At 31.6% G+C, this 23,746-nt stretch overlaps 1 protein-coding gene across 1 annotated transcript in view; it reads left to right on the top strand.

Moving 5' to 3' along the window:
* The first annotated feature begins 8,421 nt into the window (after positions 1–8,421).
* LOC125066023 overlaps positions 8,422–23,746 on the top strand; it is a 106,497-nt gene continuing 91,172 nt past the window's right edge. Inside the window, exon 1 of the mRNA XM_047673902.1 lies at positions 8,422–8,595. Within this exon, the coding sequence (XP_047529858.1) occupies positions 8,526–8,595 (70 nt within the window). The 5' untranslated portion in view covers positions 8,422–8,525. The remainder of the gene's footprint in view (positions 8,596–23,746) is intronic.

Genomic DNA, 23,746 nt, shown 5'->3' with positions numbered 1-23,746 from the left:
CAGATGAGCTACACAAAGACCACCAAGTGAGTATTTATCTACACGATAAGTTTTAACAAAATCAGTCTGCTAGGTGTGCTATAATTAAGAAATATTTTTTAAAATAAGTTTTATGTTTCTACCGTATACGAGTAATAAGGTAATAAATATTAAACACGAAAATATAGTCGTGTTAAAAGTACCCCTACTGTTTTATCGGTTGGAGCTTACCATAATTTATTAATATTAAACGCTTATAGTATTAATATTGAAAATACGTGTCTTAGCTAAAATCATTTATCTTAAAATGCGTGCTGCATATTCCTACCTATCTATTTAAAAGATAATTATAGTATAGGTGTATTACCCTGTAAATGTCCTATAGGTAGGACGTCCTCTTATTTTTTGTTGGTTTTCCGCTGCCGAGCATGATAAATAATATCATAAACAGCAATGAAGCATATTGAAATTCAGCGGTGTTAGATCAGCTATGAACCTACAAACTTCTTTTAAGATTGACGTATACTAACTACTGGGCCATCTAAACGCACGTGTGTAATGAATCAGGGTATCAACTCTTCATTGAACGTCTTTAAGACTGTATTTCAAAAAAGCTTTCTTTCAGGCGTTTCAGTTTCAAGGATGTAGTTAGTTACTCGAGGGATATAAAATCTTAGTTCCCAAGATCTGTAACACAGTGACGTTGTAATTAATGTTTAATATTTCTTACAGTGCCTATGTCTATGGGTTGTGGTGACCACTTACCATCAGGTGCCAGTCTGCCTACCTATTTGAAATAATATATTTATATACACCTATGTATAGTTCGAATTAAATGTTTATGATTCAATACACTACGACCACGTTTATTTAGTCTCGAGAGCTTTTTCATAGCAAATCAATGGCTTCGAAACGTCCGTAACAGCTAGCAGCTTAATAATCCACCAAACTTGTTACCGCGGGCCTATAAATGAAGGCCGTATAAACTTAGTGTGCGCTCAATTAAATAACCTTGGAATGAACGCTTGCTATAAATCTGGCCGCTTGAATGGCGATTGCTATAAATTCAATAACTGCGCTATAAAAAATGAATGCTTCATTTGTTGAAGCGTTAATTCCTGGAATATTATTGGAGGTTTTTATTTTTTATTTTAACTCAAAACATGATATCCTGCAGACCGACTTCAAAATCAAATCAAATATAAATGTTCTTTATTCAAATAGACTACTTGAATACTAGACTACATAAAAGCATTTTTGAATCGTCATGTTGCAGTGTTGAACTATATGGTCAACTACCATAATGGTCACTGCACCCATTCTCAAGAGAGACTAGTAGGACATATTACAGTGCAGAAATGTGCGCGACGCACTCCCTTTTCCCTCATTCAAATCCAGTACATACAGTACAGACTAACGGCTTTATCTGCTTTCCAAGGCACAGGAGTGTACATACTTCGACCGTTCAGACTATTGTCTGCTTCTAAGAAATATTCAACTGGGAGTATAATAACTATCCTGGGCCCTATCTTCTCACTGGACCAACGAGGCACTCAAGTCAAAATATTGCTTCGATAAGCGAGGTTATACAATTGATTACGTAATTCCAGCTCTCGGAAAAGTATCAATTGAAGTTTAATTAAAGAAACTTCCTCTATGTGTGAGATGAATTACAAGAACGTGCAAGCCCCCCCCCCCCCTATCGTTCACACGTCCACAACTCGAGGGCATATGTTTCGAGGGCAAGACAATGCCTGTTAACTTCTAAGGGAGGCTGGGTCATAGTCTACTTGCAACATCCATTCTGATAAACACAGGAATACTAGAAGTAATTCGTATGGCACCATTACATGTATACTATTGTATATATATATATATATATATATATGATAATAGTCATTTGCCAACTGGCAAGAATTCTGAAGAGTACCGACTAATCATGTTCATGGTACAAGAAGTTCTCATCATTGGACTATCTCGGCTCCATACAATAGATAGCTTACGTGCTACTTCAAACTAAAACACAACATTACTAAGTATTACTGTTTGACGGCAGAATATCTGATGAGTGGATGGTACCGACCCAGACGGTCATACACAATTTAATGTAAGATTTTAATTTTTTTCAAATACAATATATTTATGATAATATAACACTACTAGTAAAATAGTACACTTACGAGGGAACGGTGACGTTGCTTTATATTTTAATATTTGAATCGCTCTCACGCGACGAAATACAATATATTTTTATTGCGTTGTAACTTTCAACGTATCAAAGAAACGCAGATATTTATGAGTGCTCGTATCACTCTCGTGCTCGAATAAAATATTTACTTATATAACAAAGGAACAGTATGACTTTAAAGTCATGTATATCTGCGAATATTTGAAGTACTTGACACGTACTTTAAAATAATACGACGGCAATTTCAACCAAGTTCCAGAAAAAAATCATTGGGATATAATAAAATAGCTGGTAAAAACTGGAAGACAATCGCCAAACGTAGAGACAAATGGAAAAGTCTGGAGGAGGCCTTCACCCTCATATATGAGAGGTTCTTGCATGTCTGCGTGATAAATTATTGGAATCTTTTAATCTTATATTATATAATTTATCAACCAAATTAACATTACACCCATAATTAGATTATTCATGCACGTTATTATCGAATATTATAATTAGAATATCAATCGTAATTAACTTTTTTATGCGAGAAATAAAAGGCTCTTTATTTCTATTCTATACTAGGTGCAAAATGAGCAATAATTTGATTACGCTACAAAAATCTAAGCTAATTGTTTGATAAGCAATTAGCGAAGTCAATGTTTTTTTATCTGGAAACAGTATTTATGTTAACCCATACTGTTGTTAACTAGGAAAACAACCGGTTTGTATGTGTTTTTTCAATTGTTGATTGTTTAAATTTTGATAAAAAATTGGTTATTTGGTGCGGAACACAATACGAAACGTAAGCGTAGTGTAATCGATGCGATCTCGTTAAAATGTTATAGTATGTATAGTATCATATGTGCTCAATTTGAATATTAATTGTTCTAGATTTAAATATTTTTTAGTATTTATATTTAAAAAAAAGAATTGAGGAGGAGCTCCTTTGAAAGAGGTTTTACATGTGTGAATGTGCGCACCAACTTAGGGATCAGAGATGGATGTCCCTCATACCATGAGCTATACTGCTTCCAGTACCCTTCAAACCGGAGAAATAAATCAACCGATTACCTCCATGGTCGAGTAGTGTGTACACCGGTTTTCACGGGTACGCCACTCCGAGGTCCCGTGTTCGATTCCCGGCCGAGTCGATGTAGAAAAAGTTCCTTAGTTTTCTATATTGTCTTGGGTCTGGGTGTTTGTGGTACCGTTGTAACTTCTGATTTTTCATAACACAAGTGCTTTAGCTACTTACATTGGGATCAGAGTAATGTATGTGATGTTTTCCATTATTTATTTAATTATAATAAAATATAAGGATGTTTCATTGGAAAAGACTGCTGATATTAATCTATCAAGGTGATCATATTATGACCATATTATGTTCTCATTTCCACTAATTAGAGGAATACTCTAGTATATATGTAGTATATCACATATGTACATAGATCCAAAGCTTTCGATTAAAAGAAAAAATATTACGCAAAAATCAACCAATGATAACTCCGCGCTTTAAATAACGTGACTGTATTTTTAGATGTTGAAATAGAGAGTACTGAGTTTCTTGCCAGTTCTTCTCGGTAGGATCTACATTGCGAACCGGTGGTAGCTTCACTTAATATAGTTTGTTAAATGACGATTCAAAAGTTCTTGTAAAAACCTACTTGAATGAAGTATATTTTGATTAAAAACTTATTTAATTTTTACTTTTTAAATTTATGAAACAAGTTTATATGATATTCATAATGTTCATCAGCTGATTAACAAACATTTTTTTTATTTTATTTTTTTCTGTTTTTTTAATCTTATAGTGGGCTAACGAGCATGGGGGTTGCAGGTGCGTTGCCGGCCTTTTAGGAAGGAGTACGCTCTTTTTTTGATGGTTCCCAAGTCGTATCGGTTCGAAAAAACCGCCAGCGAAAGCTGGTTCCACAGAGTGGTTGTGCGAGGCAGAAAATGTCATAAAAATCGCGCTGTTGTGGATTTTCGGACATCTAGGTGGTGCGGGATTTTTAAAACTCTGATTAAATTCAGATTAACTAATATAATTAAATCTAAATGGTCATTAGTCGATCGCAGCCGATGACACACTAACCGACCATATAACTTTCAGAAACTAGTGATTAGTACATAATTCACTTGTTTTTACGTAAATAAATTGTTATATCAGCTTTAATGCTTATATATATTGTTAATTGATATAATTGACTGCATCGCAATTAAAATATACATTTTCTAATATTCCTACATTATTATGCTCGAATTTGTAACTACAAACCATTTTCATATTCCTATTCGTTGTAATATGTAACTCCTTCATTATAATGAGATATAACATTCATTCAATTGATAAAAGATAGATAGATAAAAAGATAACCTGATGATAGTAAAGAGTAACTACTTGCCGGTTCTTCTCGGTAGAATCTACATTACGAACAGGTGGTAGCTTTACTTAAAATAGTTTGTTAAATGACGATTCAAATTGTCTTGTAAAAGCCTACTTGAATAAAGTATATTTTGATTGATTGATTAATTGATAGGTTACCACCGCTCATATACAATGAAGCTGTTTGATATTTTATTTCATCCATACCCGATCAATGTCAAAGTCTAAATCTTTATTCAATTTAGAAGCGTCTAACTTGATTATTTAATGTCACAAAAATAATTTAAAATTTTACAGTTGTACCAACTTTGGAAACTTGGAATTTATGTCCATTGTGCCTGAAATTACACACTTTAAACTAGTAGACAACAACACTATTTACCTGGCCGTCACAAAGCAATACCATCGGATCATAATGAACCTAAATGAGATATTGATAGTCAGTTTAGGTGTAATACTATTGGTAATTTCAAACAAACCACCTTGTTATATTTGAATACTTATATTTTCTTGAATCTCTAGTCGGTTTTGTTGTATAATTTTTTCATCATTATCTCTGGAAACGAATTATATTACAGTTGTAAAATAAAGTAATACGTTGATGTTATGCGTAATTTTAATTTAGATTTATAAATGTGGAAACTTCACCATATGTGTTTATGTCATGGGAACTATGATGTTATGTTCCTTGTGCCTGTAGTTACACTGGCTCACTCACCCTTCAACCCGGAACACAACAATACTGAGTACTGTTATTTGGCGATAATATATCTCATTAGTGGGTGGTACCTACCCAGACGGACTTGTACAAAGTCCTACCACTAAATCAATAGGTAAGTAAGTATAAATAAGATCTTTCAAAGAACAATATCTATAAAAATTTTACATTTCGATTTATTTTTAGTATTTTAAAAAGGTTTTCTGTGATTTTAAATAACAGAAAAATTGCTTGTGAATTTTTTAATATTTAACTGTTTTACGCAACACAACGAACAAGTCATCCATTTTCCTGCACACGTCAGTACCAGCTTATTTAATTCTAACTCAATCTAAAGTACCTAACTCCGAGCTACATAAAATTTTAGCATCCTTGTAAACAGCTTAAACATTCACCCCTAGGTTATAAAAATGCCTTTACGCCTCACGTACAAACATTATCATTATTGGATTATTCTGTAGTGTGATGTATCTAACGTATGCTTCGGCTTAAGTATATATTAAACCTCGTATCGTGTTTTTTAAGAGTTCTGTGAGAGTTTAAATCTTATCTACAAAGATAAATATATTTTTTTCATGAATAAAAATTACAAGTACATTATTTTATTTTATTTATATTTCATAGTACTCGAATAAAATATATATTTTGGTCTATAACTATGATTACCACAACTTTTAGCAACGAACTAAAATTACAAAAACTTATATTTAATAATAAACTATAATCCTTCGTTTTAAAATATAATATATCTATTATTTTAAATGTAATTGTAATATAATGAGACAAATACGTTGTAGAACTGAAAATGAGCCTGTAGTGGAAGAAGTACCTCTAACCCATAGACCCATTTATCCTAGCGCCGAACATTGTTTTGTATTTTGTTCCGGTACGAACGGTTAGTAGGACAGCGAAACAAGCCTTAGGTTACATGTATAATTTTACGGTTCGCAGCCATTATGAATGTACTACATGAGTTATGCTTCTCAAACTGTCTATGAACACCCATCGACTAAATGTTTCGTTGAGTTCGATGTTCGATTTTAATTGAACATATGTTGATCGATATATGAATTCTAATTTTGAAATGTCTTAACAATCTGCGACCAATTTATGTTGCTTCGCTTTGATTGAAGGTTCGTTCGATACAAATCGATTTAGATTTAGCAGTTGATCCCGATTTTACTTGTCTGTTTTTTTTTAACATAACATAAACAGCCTGTAAATTTCCCACTGCTGGGCTAAGGCCTCCTCTCCCTTCTATCTAATGCGGGTTGGTGGAATACACATGTGGCAGAATTTCGTTGAAATTAGACACATGCAGGTTTCCTCACGATGTTTTCCTTCACCATTATAAACACAAATTAAGCACATGAAATTTCAGTGGTGCCTGTCTGGGTTTGAACCCGAGATCATAGGTTCTTTTTTTTGCTGTACCTTAAATAAACTATTACTTTTTCACTGTTCTTTTAGCTCCAAGTATAACTAATATAACATTTATATATATATATATATAATATATAACACTTTTAGATGAATAAGAATATATAGATTTAAATTAAAAATAGCTTCTGTACAAATCAGTAATGGTTGCAATAGTCGCAAGAATGCTAGCATTTCCCTATTGAATAGCTATTCCGATCTCAGCGAAATGAACCAGCCCTCCTTTCACCAGTGGAGGCAATAGGACGGGCTGTACAAAATATTTCTAAAACACATCGTTTTAATATGTACCGTCATTTCAAGCTCCAAGTATTTGAATTAAAATGTAAATTAAATATTTAATGTTGCCAATTAATATTTTTTTTTTGTAACAAAAAATACTATTAATAAAATATGTTATTTAACACGAGATTACGTAATTTAATCAATGTTTGAAGCCTGCTTCATATAACGCTTAAGTAAATTATTATTTGATCTCATATCACATCAATTGAATTTCACAATTTTACTTATTATGGAAATGTCTGAGGACGAAACATCAGGACTGTAAACTTGACCTAAATAAATTGGATTATTAGCCGCAAACACATGCAAAGACTTTGTGTAAGCTTATCTCAGGGATCGGCCACTCATTGCTTATTCTACCGCTAAAGAGCAATACTTATGAAAAAATATATATCAAACAATTATCTATACATATATATATAATTGTTTGATTGTATAAGTCACGGTTTCTGTTCAGTGATCAGAGAACTAATTAGCTGCGCTGGTTTGATTTATTACAATTATAATGTGACTGTAATTTTAATATTCTTTTGGATACATATTTCTATCATTATCTACATTATAACAAACAGATATCTAACATACTAACTGTCTAACTTTACACTGGTAAAATAAGGCTTACATAAAATCATTATATTGATGCAAAAATACTAAAAGTTATTTTTTGTTCGTTTTTTCCTGCCAGGAACTATTGAAAATAAAATATATTTGGTAGGTACTCAGACGGGCTGGCACAAAGCCCTACCTAGCACCAACTCATCAGATATACCGCCAAACAGCAATACTTAGTGTTATGGTGTTCCTGGTTGACGGGTGAGCGACCCAGTGTCACTATACGAGGGAAATACCATCTTAGTTCCCAAGGTTAGTGGTGCATTGTCGATGTAAGGAGAGATAAATATTTCCTACAGGCGGCTGTGACCACATATGGTCGATATGCCCGTCCGCCTATCATAAAAAATATTGAGAGACAAGATACCATTAATACTAGTGACATATGGCAGAAGGTATAGCTTCTGTACAGATACGTACGACGTATCTATCTGCGTTCATTAATTTCAAATTTATTCCATAAATATTTATATCTCATTCTAAAAATAAAATAATCTTGCGAATTAATCATCTCTCATTAGATTTTATATTTAGAATTTTATTACAATTAAACATATTTCAAATTATTCTAAGTAATATTTATTGTATAAATAAATAGTTTTATTTGATTTTTATTTATGAAAAATAATCTGTTTTAATTAATACAATATAATGAAATAACTAGTTAAATGAGTTCATCGAATGCAATAAATATAAATAATATTCATATCGTTTTATGTCATCGATCATATTATATTTATAACATGTTAAATCATCAAAAATAACATTTAAAAGAATCAATAACAACTGAATGTAACCGTCGTAGGCCAGTAGTCTGGGCGCCGTTGCGTCGAACGGACGTCTACGTAACGTAGCGCGCTACGAAGCTTGACTCGTAGAATGTGAGACGCGTGTCAATATAATTTTTTTTCTAAGTGCGATTTAAAAGTGCAAGTATGGATTGGAAATTATATGTAACATTTCTAACACTCCTCGTTGGGGTTTGCGGTAATCCAGCGAAAATTGGTGAGTGAATAAATTATTGTTGATTTACACTTATTGGATATCGGTTCGGATTGCTTAGAACAAAGAAGCCGTTTTACAAGACGTAGGCTCTGATATTTTACGACAGATATAACATAAACAATACATATAATTAAAATATGTTATGAACAACGAAAACGATTACAATGTTTTCTCAAAAAAAAAAAAAAATAGTTATAAGAAATTATACTAAATAATTAAACATTTTATTTAAATATATACTATTACAAATCTAAAAATTACCATTGAATAAATAAAATACTCACCCATTAACTACCTATGTATATAAATGTATGTGTAAACTATAAATATAATATAATTTTTATTGTTATCAGTTAAACAGTAAATACTCGTTTAAAATGTATTTTAATACTATCATTATTTTTAGAAAGGATTATAAATCCTTATCTTTACTTTCCTGTTTCTGTATTCTATCAATGAATTTATTACTGAGAAATCGTGTTATATTTATAGCAAAACAACTTAATAAAACACCTCGTTAAATTAATTCGTGTTTATAAAAATGATTTTATAACTTTTGATTTAAAAATAGAACAACAATTCTTTTGAAAATATTAAAATTTGCTCAGATAATATATATATATACATTATAATAAATGCGAAAATAAATCTGTCTGTTATTATTACGTTTAAATTGCTGTACCGATTTAGATTAAATTTGGTATAGAGATATTTTAATCCCGATGAAGGACATAGGCTACCATTTATACGTCTTGAGTAAAATGGAAGGTTATTGCTTTCTGTAAAGTTAAGTTACAAACTTCGAGCGGGTAAAGCCGTAGGTTCAGCTAGTACGTAATATATTATTTTTGTGAAAGTGTTAGTATTATGCAATAAAACAAACAATATGGAATCAGTTTTGATCTGTTTTCATTCTAAATTAACATTGATACACAATCAAATCAAATATGTTAACCGATTCGGTTATATGTGTGTGTACATAAATATTTATAACAATACTCTGTTGTATGTATGCGTACATAAATTAATGAAACCAGACTATGAAACGTCATGCAGTATATTATTATATTCGTATGAGACTGTCTATGTGTACATAGGAAGTAAGAACAACAAACTGATTTTAAATTTATTATCATTATAGTTTGATAAATATTAGTAAGGAAAATTTAAATACAAATATCAAATCATTGAAATCAAATTCAACTTAAATTACTTTTTTAATAATTACGATAAGGTTCTATTTTCATATTAATACAATATCAATTATATTTGGAACACATCTTTGTAATATTTGAATATTTTGCACTTGAAAATACAGTGAGCTCTGATACAACTTCGTATTATGATAAACAGAAATGTACAATGGTTGTATTTGTAATTAAAAATTAGGTATGATCTATCGACATTAGTGCGCATTATATAAAATTTCATACATTTTTTGAAATATCACATATTTTTAGTGATAGTCGATGGAATGCGTGGATCGAAACAGAAGATTGCGGATTGAAATGTAGATTAAATAAAAATATTATGAAATTTATAACGTTTTTCTCAGATTAAATTATGCCACATGTATTTTTATATTTGACTGCCTCGTTGTTCTAGTGGCTAGATACAACCCGAGTACCTGAGTTCAAGTCCCAGGTCGGGATGATAAAATGTTATTAGGGTTTTTTAACAAAAAAATATCCGGGACAAACCATAGTTTGGAAAATCAAGCTTAACTGGAGGGATAATTGGAACATAATTTAAATAATTTCTTAAAATGGACCATTGGTAACATTCTTCTTAAAAAAACAAGACATGTGGATAAAATCAAGCGAATTGTTCAAGCGATAAAAATTATATTTATTTATTAAGGACCATCAGCAGTCACTACACTTACACATGTTATACATAAAAACATATTTATACTAAATATAAAGGGTGCGACTCTTTAAGACGGCCGCGACATGCATTTTTAAGTACAATAATTGATCACGTTAATAACATACAAAAAAATAAAATAAATTCAATAAAAAATGAAGAGAATTAGTAAATAGTAATAACTTAAAAAATTGAATTAATTAATAAATTGAATATTAAATTTATAAATAATAATAAATTTAAATACATTTTTCATTGACATCTTAAACTAACAATGCTTACAATCATTTGTTTTGTAATTAAGATTCTAAAATTAATTTCATAACAATTTTTCTGTACTTATTTATGGAATCCCCGAAAATGTCAAGTGACTTTGAGTATTTATTATAAGTTCCACCTAATCTTAGAAGAGGTGCATTTTGTCCTAGTTTAGTTTTCGACGGTCTAATGTAAAATACCTTTATTGGATAACGTGGACATACTTTCCTAGGCACATTAAAATTAATTCCCTTAAGAATTTGAGGGCAGCCGATTCTATGTCTGACAATTTTATATATAAGATTTTAAATTAACATGGTTATTTTTATTACTAACAGTATTTAAAACGGGATATTTACCATGTTTTTTATTTTTATTTGTTGGAGCTCGATATTTCGACATTATCTACGAATGTCTTGTTCACGAGACTCAATATACAAAAGTATATTTTATATATAATTGTATAACTACAAATTCCAGAATATTCTTTTAAATTTTTCATATACATCCGTCAGTCGGTAAATGTTGAATAATAAATTGGTCAAAGAATCCATTTCCATAAAAAAGGAAGTGCTCACTTCAACAAGACACTTAACAGTTTTAATACTTTACTCGGTCCCACGCTTGTAATGAGAGGCTTTAATGGTTCTTTATATATATATGAGCCGAGATGGCCCAGTGGTTAGAACGCGTGCATCTTAACCGATGATTTCGGGTTCAAACCCAGGCAGGCACCCCTGAATTTTCATGTGCTTAATTTGTGTTTATAATTCATCTCGTGCTCGGCGGTGAAGGAAAACATCGTGAGGAAACCTGCATGTGTCTAATTTCAACGAAATTCTGCCACATGTGTATTCCGCCAACCCGCATTGGAGCAGCGTGGTGGAATATGCTCCAAACCTTCTCCTCAAAGGGAGAGGAGGCCTTTATCCCAGCAGTGGGACATTTACGGGCTGCTAATGCTAAAAAATATATATTTCACGCATGTGTTCAAATGGATTAAGTGTCAGCGCGCGAATAAGAAGGTTCCGGGTTCAAATATGAGCGAGCAACAGTGGTTCTCTTTCAAGTGTTGATTACTTGGAATCGTAAACATCCTATCAGGAAAATACGCTAGTCTATTGTATTAAATGATGATATATTAAAACAATTGAAGCTCATGTCAAAGAAAATTGTTAAATAAGGCATATAACTCAACACAAGATTGATTCAATGATAAAAAAAGCGTGAAATTGGTATTTGTTGATATCTAGGCAGGATATACATATATGTATAAATTTAACTCTTCTTTATTGACATACTCTGTAATTTGAATGGTGGAAAATATTACCTACTGAGTTTCCTTCCTGTTCTCCTCGGTAGAATCTCTTTCCGAACCCGTGAAAGGTTTACGTTTAAATCAACACTGTTACATGACGATTCAAAAGAAAATTTTGATTTTGATTTTATTTATAATCCCAGTTATTGGATTAGTGACATTGTTTTACTGAAGACGATTGATTATTTTTTATGAGTTATTAATTAACTTACGTAACAGAATAATAAGGTAATCAGACTATATGTAAACATATCCGATATTACAAATGAGAAATGAACTGCCTCTCCCTTGGTTGACGCATCACGACCGAACCCCAAACCGACTGGAAATAAATTTAGTGTGGAAAAAGATTAATTATATTGTAATCTTTTTCCACAATGGAATTACCGAAGAAATGTAGTACATTGTAAATATCATTAATATATAATAGTATATTTGTTACTTAATTGCGCTCGTATGATTGGTTGGATTAAAAAAATATATATATTTTGGGTTTGTGATTGATCGAATATATGAGTAAGTGCGATTTGCCTTGACGGCAAACGTCACGACGCTCTCTTATACGTTCCCGCCGCCGTCACCTTTAGTTTAAAAAAAAAGACGTTAAACTTAAATTGGTATTTAGTTAAAATAATCAAATTTTATATTTCTGCCGCCTCGATTGTCAATTGTTCCACGCACACTAAGACATCTTACAAACACGAGCGTCACTGACTCATTTAATACACGCAAATAATATAATTCAACTTAAATAGCGTGGCGTGAGTGAATAGATCTATATTACTTTGTAGTTTAGCGTAGTATACTTCGTTTTTAGTACATAATATCTACATTTTATTTACTGGTATTTAATAAAAAATATATTAACCAACAATTTCAATTTTCACATCTGACAGTCATTCCATGATAGCAACAATTTTGTTTTAAACTAGCCGCTCGTCCCGACTTCACTCAGCTATATTATAGAGTTTGCCTTAAAACGTTCTTAAATGTAAATGTAATCGGTAAATGGGTTATCTATCACTGACATATATTTTCAAATCGGACCGATAGTTCCTGAGATTCAACGTGTTCAACAAACTAAACAAACACTTCATCTTTCTAATTAGTAAAGACAAATAATGTAAAATTCGTTGCTGAATTTTAATTTAGTTCATAATTAATCGAAGCAGTCTGATAATACCCAGTATGTAAAGCCATATTTTCATGCATTCCTACACGAGAGCCCCGTAACATGTACATATTCGACCTGCAACAGTAATTGCTTTGTTGTGATTAATGCCAGCAAGCAGTAATTGTCGAACGCTCATTCGATATTAATGATATATTTTCTCTAATTAATAACTATTGTTTTTGTTATACACTGATAATATATAAGAAATTAGTAATGAGACGAAAATTTAATTTATTATTCACCGAGATATATGTATGTGATGACTGCGTCCGACATTTTCAATTACTAACTAGGAAGGTGATGCTATAAATCACAAGTGTGTGTGTTGTACCTCCTGTAAATTCCATATATTGCATCCATCACTCTTGTAGGCCGATATGACGGCGATTCGACAAGACTATGAAGAGAGATTTACAGAAAAGAGCTATTCGAACTATTTACAATATCAGCTCTGGGACATCATTACGTGAAAAATTTAAAGAAATAAGTGTGTTAACGACTGCTTCACAATATATTTATGATAATATAATGTTTATACAAAAGAATATACAAAAGTATTCCATAAAAGCTTATATACATACAATTAATACAGGAAATAGGAACTATTACTTCCTAACTCCATCCTCTGGGAGACGGTTGTTAGTTTAAGGTATAAAAGTATGTCTCTGGGGGGTTTAAGTTTCCTTCATATCGAAATTCATAAGTGGTGTATCCGTAATAGATTTAGACACAGACAAACAGACAGTTACTTCCGAATTCATAATGGAATAGATGAAACTAATGTTTACGAATAAAACGAAGTAAAAAACCTATTATTCGTTCGACCCTGGACTTGATTCAGGACTTCAGGATCTTCAGGTTTATATGCAAACCACTAGCTGCCATTTCTGGTAAATGATTCCATTTTTTTAAAGAGTACAATACAATAAAGTAAAATATGTCGTCTTCATATATTCATCCTACTGTCGTTGTATTTGACCCGTTAGTGGGAAGCCAACGGTAGCTTCTCAATTACACCTCGTAAACAATTCTACTATCCGTAAGGTTAACGAATCATTTCTTACACACACAGCACAACCGGTCTTTTGACGTCTTAACGGAGGTGGACAGGGGTTTTCAATCTCATTTTCGTCAACATAGCGGTTCCCATGCATTTAATTCATTTATACGGAGTTCGGCGCAGTGAATGGTTCTTGTTCTCCATTTATCTTTTTATAATGAAATTCTCAGTTGCTTCCTTGTTGCAAATATCATACACAGTTCATCAATCTTGAGTTGGTAGTGTTTAATTTGACTATCAATAAGGAAGTGTAACGCTTCTGTGTTGAATAAAGGAATTTGAGTTTGAGTGTTGCAAAATATTGTTATAAGAATAATACTTTATTATATGACAATTTCTCAATAAAATAAGTTTATTTGTTTATTGCTTATTTAAATTATATTATTATATTAGCATTAGCTCCTCTAACTAAGGGCCTCCTCTCCCTTTGAGGAGAAGGTTTGGAGCATATTTCACCACGCTGCTCCAATACGGGTTGGCGGTATACACATGTGGCAGAATTTCGTTGAAATTAGACACATGCAGGTTTCCTCACGATGTTTACTTCACCGCAGAGCACGAGATGAATTATAAACACAAATTAAGCACATGAAAATTCAGTGGTGCCTGCCTGGGTTTGAACCCGAAATCATCGGTTAAGATGCACGTATTCTAACCACTGGGCCATCTCGGCTCAGTGTATTATTATATATTTTTATATAATTTGGCGCTAAGAATATTTGATAATGTTTTTTTTCAATAACAAGAAACTACAAAAATAACAATAAAAAAAATCACAGTATCGATGCTTGCATATACTCTTTAGTAGAAGAAGAAGAATAATATGTAAATATTTCACTCTCTCTCTCTCTCTCTCTCTCTCTCTCCCCTGTGCCTGGGTCTGCCTTTCTAGTTGCTTTGCTTCCACATCGCTCTATTTGACGTATCGTTTTTAATAACATTGCGGGAACTAATATCTTTTCTGAACTGTCTTAACTAAGATATTCTCTGTCCATTTGGTTTTAGGTCGCCCTCTGGGTCTTGACTCTGTATTGTTAAAATTTGTCACTAAATTTCCTATGTAAATGTTTCATTGTTAACTTTTTTTTTTGAGGAGAGGATAAGATGTTCCTTTTCCATAACGGATTTGTAAATAAACGTAAAGCAGATTTAAAACGATATTTTCCTTTATCGACAAGTACAAGATGATTTAAAAACAAAAATGTAGCACTTGCTTATTTGTGTTTATATCCTGATTTGAGTCCATAATATTCGGATAAGATACACGTGTTCTTATCACCGCACCGCCGTGGCGTTAAAGTGCAAGATTTTTTAAATGATTTATAGTATTGATGTTCTGCAATAACACTATCCTGTAATAAACATGATTTTAAATTTTTTTATGTGTTTCGTAGTATGAAGTTTTTAAATTATATATTAATAAAATGTTTCATCACGATTCGTTAAATACGTGCACCGATAAACACACACACACACACACAGTCACACGAAAAACTATTATGATTTAATCTTCGATCTTGATAATGTCTTATGAACTTAAACCTCTAACGTTTGCCAACGACATTTTTCACTTCGATTCTGTACTATTTTCAATTTGAAAGTGAAATACAATTATAGTTTTAATTTAACTCAATAAAACAGGCGTTTAAAAAATGGAAACAGAAATCGAAAAACTTCTCAAGATTTTCAACCAATTCTTATTGAAAATAGTTAGAACTTTTGAATACAGTTATAGTTATACAATGACTTTGACATTTGATTTAAATCAATTAATAAGGTTTAATACAAATCTGACACCTATTTACATTAGTGTTTATTTTAATCAGCTTACTATATCAAGTTCTTCCCTCTCAACTGACGGAACTTTCGGCACGGCGGTCAATCTAAAGAACTAAAGTCCAGCCAAATACGCTAGAAATATTTTAGCTTACAAGTGTGTGCACTGGCGCGTAATATTTTTTTATCCTAGTAAACGACATTAATACAATCGTAAAACGACTGATACTCCAGGTCCAGGTCAGGTCAAGTCCGTAGAAGATTTTCTACGGACTTCTGAACTGAAAAACTAAATAAAATCGTTACCCAATATTTGACATAGTGATCATCTGCCGTTGTAGAGGCTATCACTAGATTAACGATATAGTATCTCCTCTCATATATATGAGCACATATTTCTTTGTTTGTGTGTACTCGTAGAGGCATCTCTGGAAATAGGAACCGACAACATTTAAATTAAATAATAATGACTTATTTTCATTTTGATTTTAATAAAAATTACATCTCTGTTCAAAAGCTCAATTTTAATTATTTTTATTATTATAAATAATGTATTCCACAACACAGTGAAAACCGCAGGGCGGTATGCGTAATACTAAATATTTGTACACGACACGGCTGTTTGACGTGGTCTTGCTTTTTTAAATTGACTCGAGTTTTTTTAGTCAAAGCCCTTGAGAGTGAAAACTTTATACCTATTATGAAACTTTTTTAGGTGCGGCCGCGATTAAAGCGAAATTTCAAGGTCGAATTCAATATGTTAAGTTTGTGTGAAGCGTTACTGATGCGGAGTTTCATTTCCGTCGCGAGTATTTCGAATATTGGCTTAGTCTTGGTCTATGAATTTTTCATATACATAATTTTATTTGACTTTTCGTAAACATATAACTATTCCCAGAGGTTTCCTCGAAACAGACGTAATACTTCTCTATATTAAAAATATTATGGGCGATGCGGTATACTTATCACATTTTTACTTTTTTTGTTTATTCTGTAACAATTATCCGAACGCAAAGACGGTAAAAAAAAAATTTAAAAAATGTAACGGAATTATAATTCGATTTTTAAATGCAACATTAGTATTTATACGAGTATATACTAATATTATAAATGCGGAAAATAACTCTGTCTGCTATCTCTTCAATCTTATATCGATTAAGATTGAGAAGAAATTTAGAATTAAAATAGTATGAGTTTCGACGAGGTAAAAAGGTGACGGTTTGTGTCCTATAGGTAAACCATTACAAATTATCGCGCGGGTAAAGCCGTGGTTTCACGCAGGTATATGACTGACTGACTATTTAACAATAGCCACACATATTTTATTCGAACGAGTTATGAACAAAGGACAAGAGTATTATCTCGTATATATATCGTAAGTAAAATAAATATATTATTTTTATCATTATGATATTATGTTGCAAAGAGGTTTATAGTATACGCGTCATGCTCGTACGAGGGAGTAGCGAGGCGGCGTGGGAACGTCATTAGACGACATCACGACATTTGCAATTACGGCATACAAGTCCGTTTTAGTCCGAAGGCGCGCCAATAGGTGTTTAACATCAAATCAAATGTATGTTATTCAAATAAATAATTCAGTAAAGCATTTTTAAAATTCTGTATTTCAACTCTAACACCGTCTCTATCGTCGTCGCCTCGGACGAGAAGAAACGACAAGAAACTCACGTAGTTAATCTTTTAAATAATAATGTACAATGATGTTGGTCACAATTATTGTTTAATCAGAAACCTATATGCGGTATATTTTGAGTCTATTCATATATGGCAAGAAAAAAAATAATATGATAAGTAAGTCGTCGAGTATCAATAATAATTTTAAATATACAACATTAGTTGTATACCCTGTGGTATACAACTTATGTTTTAAAATATATACGCTCCACTAAAAAGGAACTTATAAATGCCTGCTAGGCGAAATCTGTAGTTAATTTTAGTGTTACAAGATTGCAATTACAACCAATGTGGCCCAGTTGTTAGAACGTGTTCATATTAACCAATAATTGGAGATTCAAACCCAGGTAAGCACCACCGACTTTTATTGTGCTTAATTTATGTTTATAATTCATTTCGAGCTCGGCGGCGAATTAAAACATCGTAAGGAAACCTGCGTGTGTTAAATTTCAATGAAATTCTGCCACATGTGTGGCACCAACCCACATTGGAACAAAACAGCGTGGTGAAATGAGCTCCAAAACTCTTTTTTCAATAGGGGGAGTAGGTTTTAGTCCAATATATTTACAAGCTGTTCCTTTAAATTTTTCAATGTAGATTTCTTCGAGAAGAACCGATATAGAGCTCTGTACATATTGGTTATACAATAAAATCTATACCCATAATATATATGTATATAATTTTTTATTAAATAAAATTCCTTATTCAATATTATCGCTGATTTATTGACTAATTAACTTATATTCCTAGTATTATCCTGGCATTATACGAAGGTCAGTTGTTTACTGTTATTAAGATGTAATAGATTACATTTTAAATCGAGCGATTATAATCTGACCTCTATAACCCTTTATAGCATTAACCAGTAAAATATTCGATACGAATAGTTTTTTCCAAATATGTAACTTATAATGTCGAATATTTTAATTAATAAAGCGACTTGGTATAAATATTTAATAATACTTTTACGGCATACTTTAAAGCAAAAGACGAACACATAAAAAATTAACTGTATTCAACTATTATTATTATTATTGGTTCATTTTTCGCCCAGAGGATCGGAATTGAGATTTAACGGCGAAATGCTGCTAGCGTTCTTGCCACAGCCGGTATTAATTTATTTGTATACAATTAAAGCCTTAATGTTAATATACATGTTGAAAATAAAACAAGACAAAATTAAAAAATATATTTAATGATGTGTGCGTAATTAATAATTATTACTACTATTAATAAATTAATTAATTGAAAAAGCTAAATACATCGCAATGTATATAAGTAGGTACAACCGTCTAATTAGTAGACGCTGCAACTAACCACTGCGTTTAAATTCGCTTAAGCTTTTCATGAAATGGAATGTGTTGTTAGTAAGGTTGGGCATCTATAAAACAGATTGTAAGTTTAGAAATGGCATAAAGAAGTAAAATAATTGCTTCTAAGTATCCCACTGCTGGGCCAAAGTTCTTGAGGAGAAGGTTTGAAGGATACTCTACCACGCTTTTCCAATGCGTGTTGGTTATAGGTGACAGATTTTTCATCTGCCACGTACAGATTTCTTTCGCCACCGGGCGCGAGATTCATATCGTTATATCAAGCAATTGAGCGTGTTTATAATGTTACCGGAAATATAAATTAACCTCAAATATATTTCTTAGGGTTCCGCATCCAAAGGGTAAAACGGAATCTATTACTAAGACACTTGGAATTTTCACAGATGATTCATTTCTGTTACCACTATAATAACAAATAACAGAATAAAATAAACACTTAAGGGGGATCCCATACAACAGACATGTATTTTAGTTGCCGTTTTTATAGATCATGACACCTTTGTGCGCAGGTACCTATCACTCGCATTTGGTCTGGATTTTTAATTTTATTTGAGGGGACGATTTTAAGCTCATTTTACCGACCTACTCGCGGGGTTGGGGGGGGGGGGTTTGATAAATAATACCTATGCAACTGATTTTCATCAGTAACGTGTAAGTTAGCTCACCGTCGAGCGTGAAATAAATCATAAATTATTATAAGCACATATAAAGCATATCAACATTGAATACTGTCTCCCTGATACCGATGCCGCAATATTGAATTAAGATTAATTGTATTCATACAGAAATCTTAAATTTGAGTATTATCTAAATTTTCATTACTTTTGTTTGATAACAAAATTCGTAAGTCTTGACGAGAACGACAATCCTGCCCATTTGTCACTTCTGCTCCATTCCCTGTTCTGGATTGTTCTTCACGCGGCTGTGATGGCAGAAATTGTTTACATACCAAATACAAATTAGGTCCAGGTTAATATGATTATTCCAGTACAAAATAAAACATTATATGAGCTTCCATAAATGTAGACAATATTTTTCTTCTACGATTAATTCCTTCTTAATTTATTTGATAACATTATAATTTATATTATTTATATTATTAATATTAATGTGTAAGTACAGCTCCAAAATCGATGTCCTCCTATTAATATATTTAAAAATAAGCAGCTTAAGTTCTGCTCCTTAAGCCAATACGAGTATATTCACTTCCAGTCAATAATAATTCTAAGCTTTATCGATCACTGTTTTTAATACTAGAAAAATAAATTGTGATATGCAAAAATTCTAATAATAATAATATGTTTATACAGACAAAGTACGCAATTAAAACATTTGCAATTGAAAGTAATTATTGTTAGGTATTTCATATTAATAATTCAGTAGTCGAACACTACAGACTATAAAAATAAATTGTCAGAAGTGGTCATCGACCTCGGACATTGATGGAGAAGTTATTTGTAATAAAATTAAAACAAAATACTATCAAATTGTAACCTAACAGCAAATATAAGTATAATGGTTCTGACAATAATTTAAATATAGAACAATAAAATATACTAAAACATTAATGGCTTTACGATAAATATAACTTTATGGGTGACCAGGTAAGCATAGCTCTGTCTTCTTCTTTCAAATGTAAAATCAATAGTTATAGAAAGAGAGGAATCATTATTTAACATCCACTAAACAAGGTTTATAAGTGAGGCCGTATATCACGCGAAACACATGAACCAGTCAGTTAAACGTGATTACAGAACGCTGTCATTGCAGACTGTTTAAAATTGTTTTAGCGCTTGACATAATATTATATTTCGAGCGCTTAAATAATTTATTATATACCTAATAAATCTCCACCCGACCTCATATATGTATATATATATAATTAAGATAGACTTTTCTGGTACGTTAATCGTAAACAAAATATACTTTTTTAAGTACTTACTAAGTTTATTTAACGTTAATCCAAAAGGTGAACTTCATTATTTAAAATTTATATTATGACTTTAAGAAAATATTTATTGCAACACACATAATACGTTGCAATTAGAATTTACACACTTAACAACAAAAAGATCATTATAGTAGGCATGTTATTTATATAAGAATGTTATTTTAACTTTTAATTTTTAATATAGATTATTATTAATGAGAAATAAAAATATTTTTATAAAGAAAAATACTCTGCCATCATTATATCGGTCAAAAGTTTCATATATATTTCCCATTTTTGTGATAAAGTTTTACCACAATATAAATCAAATCTTCGACCACCGAAATTTATATTCAACACTAAATATATTTGCTGTCCTAAAATAATTTAGGATACGTTTTTGTCTGTTAATATGTAATGTTAATAAAATAAAAACATGTAGGCAAGTTAAATCAACGTAAACATATATTATTGACAAATTAATTTTAAATAAAAACATTAACTTTAAACACTCCACAAAATCAAACTATACTTTATTCAAGCACTTTTGAATCGTCATTTAACAAACTATTTTAAGTAAAGCTACCACCGGTTCGGAATGTCGATTCAACCGAGAAGAATCGGCAAGAAACTCAGTACTCTTTTTCAACATATAAAAATACAGTTATGTCAGTTAAATACAACTATATAATATGTATGTTATATCTCAATAATCAACAAATAGACACACATAATAATACAAAGGCAACTATAACTTCCGTTATGAAATTTTTCAAAAAATACTCGTATACATAGTATAGAACGAAACGGCAGACAGTACGACGTGAATCGTGATCAATCAATGGCGCTATCGTTGTAATACGCGCTCAACGACTACACGTATCGTATCGTGCAAATGGTGCAAATAATTTATCACAGAACAATGCCGCTGCAAATGTGCCCCGAGACAATTTGAGCGCACTTGACGTCCATTTAGCGCTCTGTGATACAAACGCAGATCTGGATAGTATACGCTTCCTATAGCTTTAAGTTTAAATGTTTATCATATTTCAACCGTTATAAAAAAAACCTTTATAAGTACAAAGTAAACGAGCCTTAACGAGTGACGCAGGTTCGATCCGCAACCTTAATTTGGGCCATAGGCGTTTAAATTGTTAACGAAGTTTTCGCTTAACTAAATTAGCTTTTATTTTCCAAAATAAAAATTTATTTTTATTTTCGAATAATTAGTAAACATATATAAAGAAGCATATAACAATTCCCTCTTTTTAAATTCATTTAATTACTGTCTATATATAAATAGATATATATTTTAAGGATTCTCATACGCATTCATGGCAAACTCTCAAGGAACCGATGTATCATATACATCATACATACGCCAACAATTTCTGTGAACCTTCGAAGTTTCGGGACAGCATGGGGACACTAAGTTTCCGACACTGCGTTATGAATAAATCCTTCCTGAGGCAAAGAGTTCATTTCTATAATAAAATTGCGCAACAACTTTGGCAATTAATACATTCAAATCTAATGTTATAATACATGAACCAATAAAGCATTGTACTCAATACAAAATTATATTCGTGATGAAAAAATCAAATAAAAAATCATTTAAATATTATTTGTTAATTTTCAAGCTTCATATAGTGTCAAGTTAATTGTATTTTATCATAATATCTATACAATTTTATTGATTTACATTACATTTTTACATTATCAGCCTGTAAATTTCTCACTGGTGGACTAAAACCTCCTCTCCTTTTGAGGAGAAAGTATAGAGCATATTCCACTACGTTGCTCCAATGCGGGTTCGTGGAATACACACGTGGCAGAATTTCGTTAAAATTAGACACATGCAGGTTTCCTCACGATGTTTTCCTTCACCACCGAGCACGAGATGATATATAAACACAAATTAAGCACATGAAAACTCAGTGGTGCTTGCCTGGGCTTGAACCCGCAATCATCGGTTAAGATGCACGCGTTCTAACCACTGGACCATCTCTTTTATTGATAGAAAATAGTAACTGCGTTTCTTGGTGGTTCTTCTTAATAGAATATACAGAACCCGTGGTACATATTCTGTCTGTTAGTCTTAAAGACCACTGGACCAAATTTGGTTAAGCTTAATCTTCAAGACATAAGCTATTTTTTATGTAAAACACCTAACGACCACCTAAAACGCGAATGAAGGTTGACGGTTGACAAATAGTCTCGTATAAGGATTTAAAAGTGTGCGTGAAAGTCTACTTAAATAAATATATTCTAAATTCGATTAAATTATGTGATATTTTATGAAGATTAATATTGTGAAAATTGCAATTTCTAACGTTTTTCCAAGATAAAAATTCCTTTATATTTTTCTAATGTTTATAGTTTTAGAGATATTAAAAAGGTGTCCGGCGAGATATACTCGGGCTTGAAAGATCGTTTGCCGTGAGCTAACTGTGATGGATTAAAACAGTGGTACAATATATTTTAGTAAAGTAACTTTTTGCGTAATAAATTTTTCAAACATCTACAGTGTAATATTTATAAATATTTGTACAGTTTTAAAGTATGTGAACCATAATCGAACATTGCGAGTTCAAACCCGGTCAAGCGTCTCTGAATTTTAATTTACTTCATTTGTGTTTATAATTCTTCTAGTGTCTTCTTCTAGTCTAGTCTTCTTTCTTCTCGGCGCTGCACGATAATATTTAAAGAACGTTGCATATCTCAAACGAAAATTTTCCAAAGT

The sequence above is a fragment of the Vanessa atalanta genome, chromosome 8 (genome assembly GCF_905147765.1).
Source record: "Vanessa atalanta chromosome 8, ilVanAtal1.2, whole genome shotgun sequence".
Classification (NCBI taxonomy): domain Eukaryota; kingdom Metazoa; phylum Arthropoda; class Insecta; order Lepidoptera; family Nymphalidae; genus Vanessa; species Vanessa atalanta.
The sequence above is the reverse complement of the archived record's forward strand: the minus strand, read 5'-3'. Positions and strand labels throughout refer to the sequence as shown.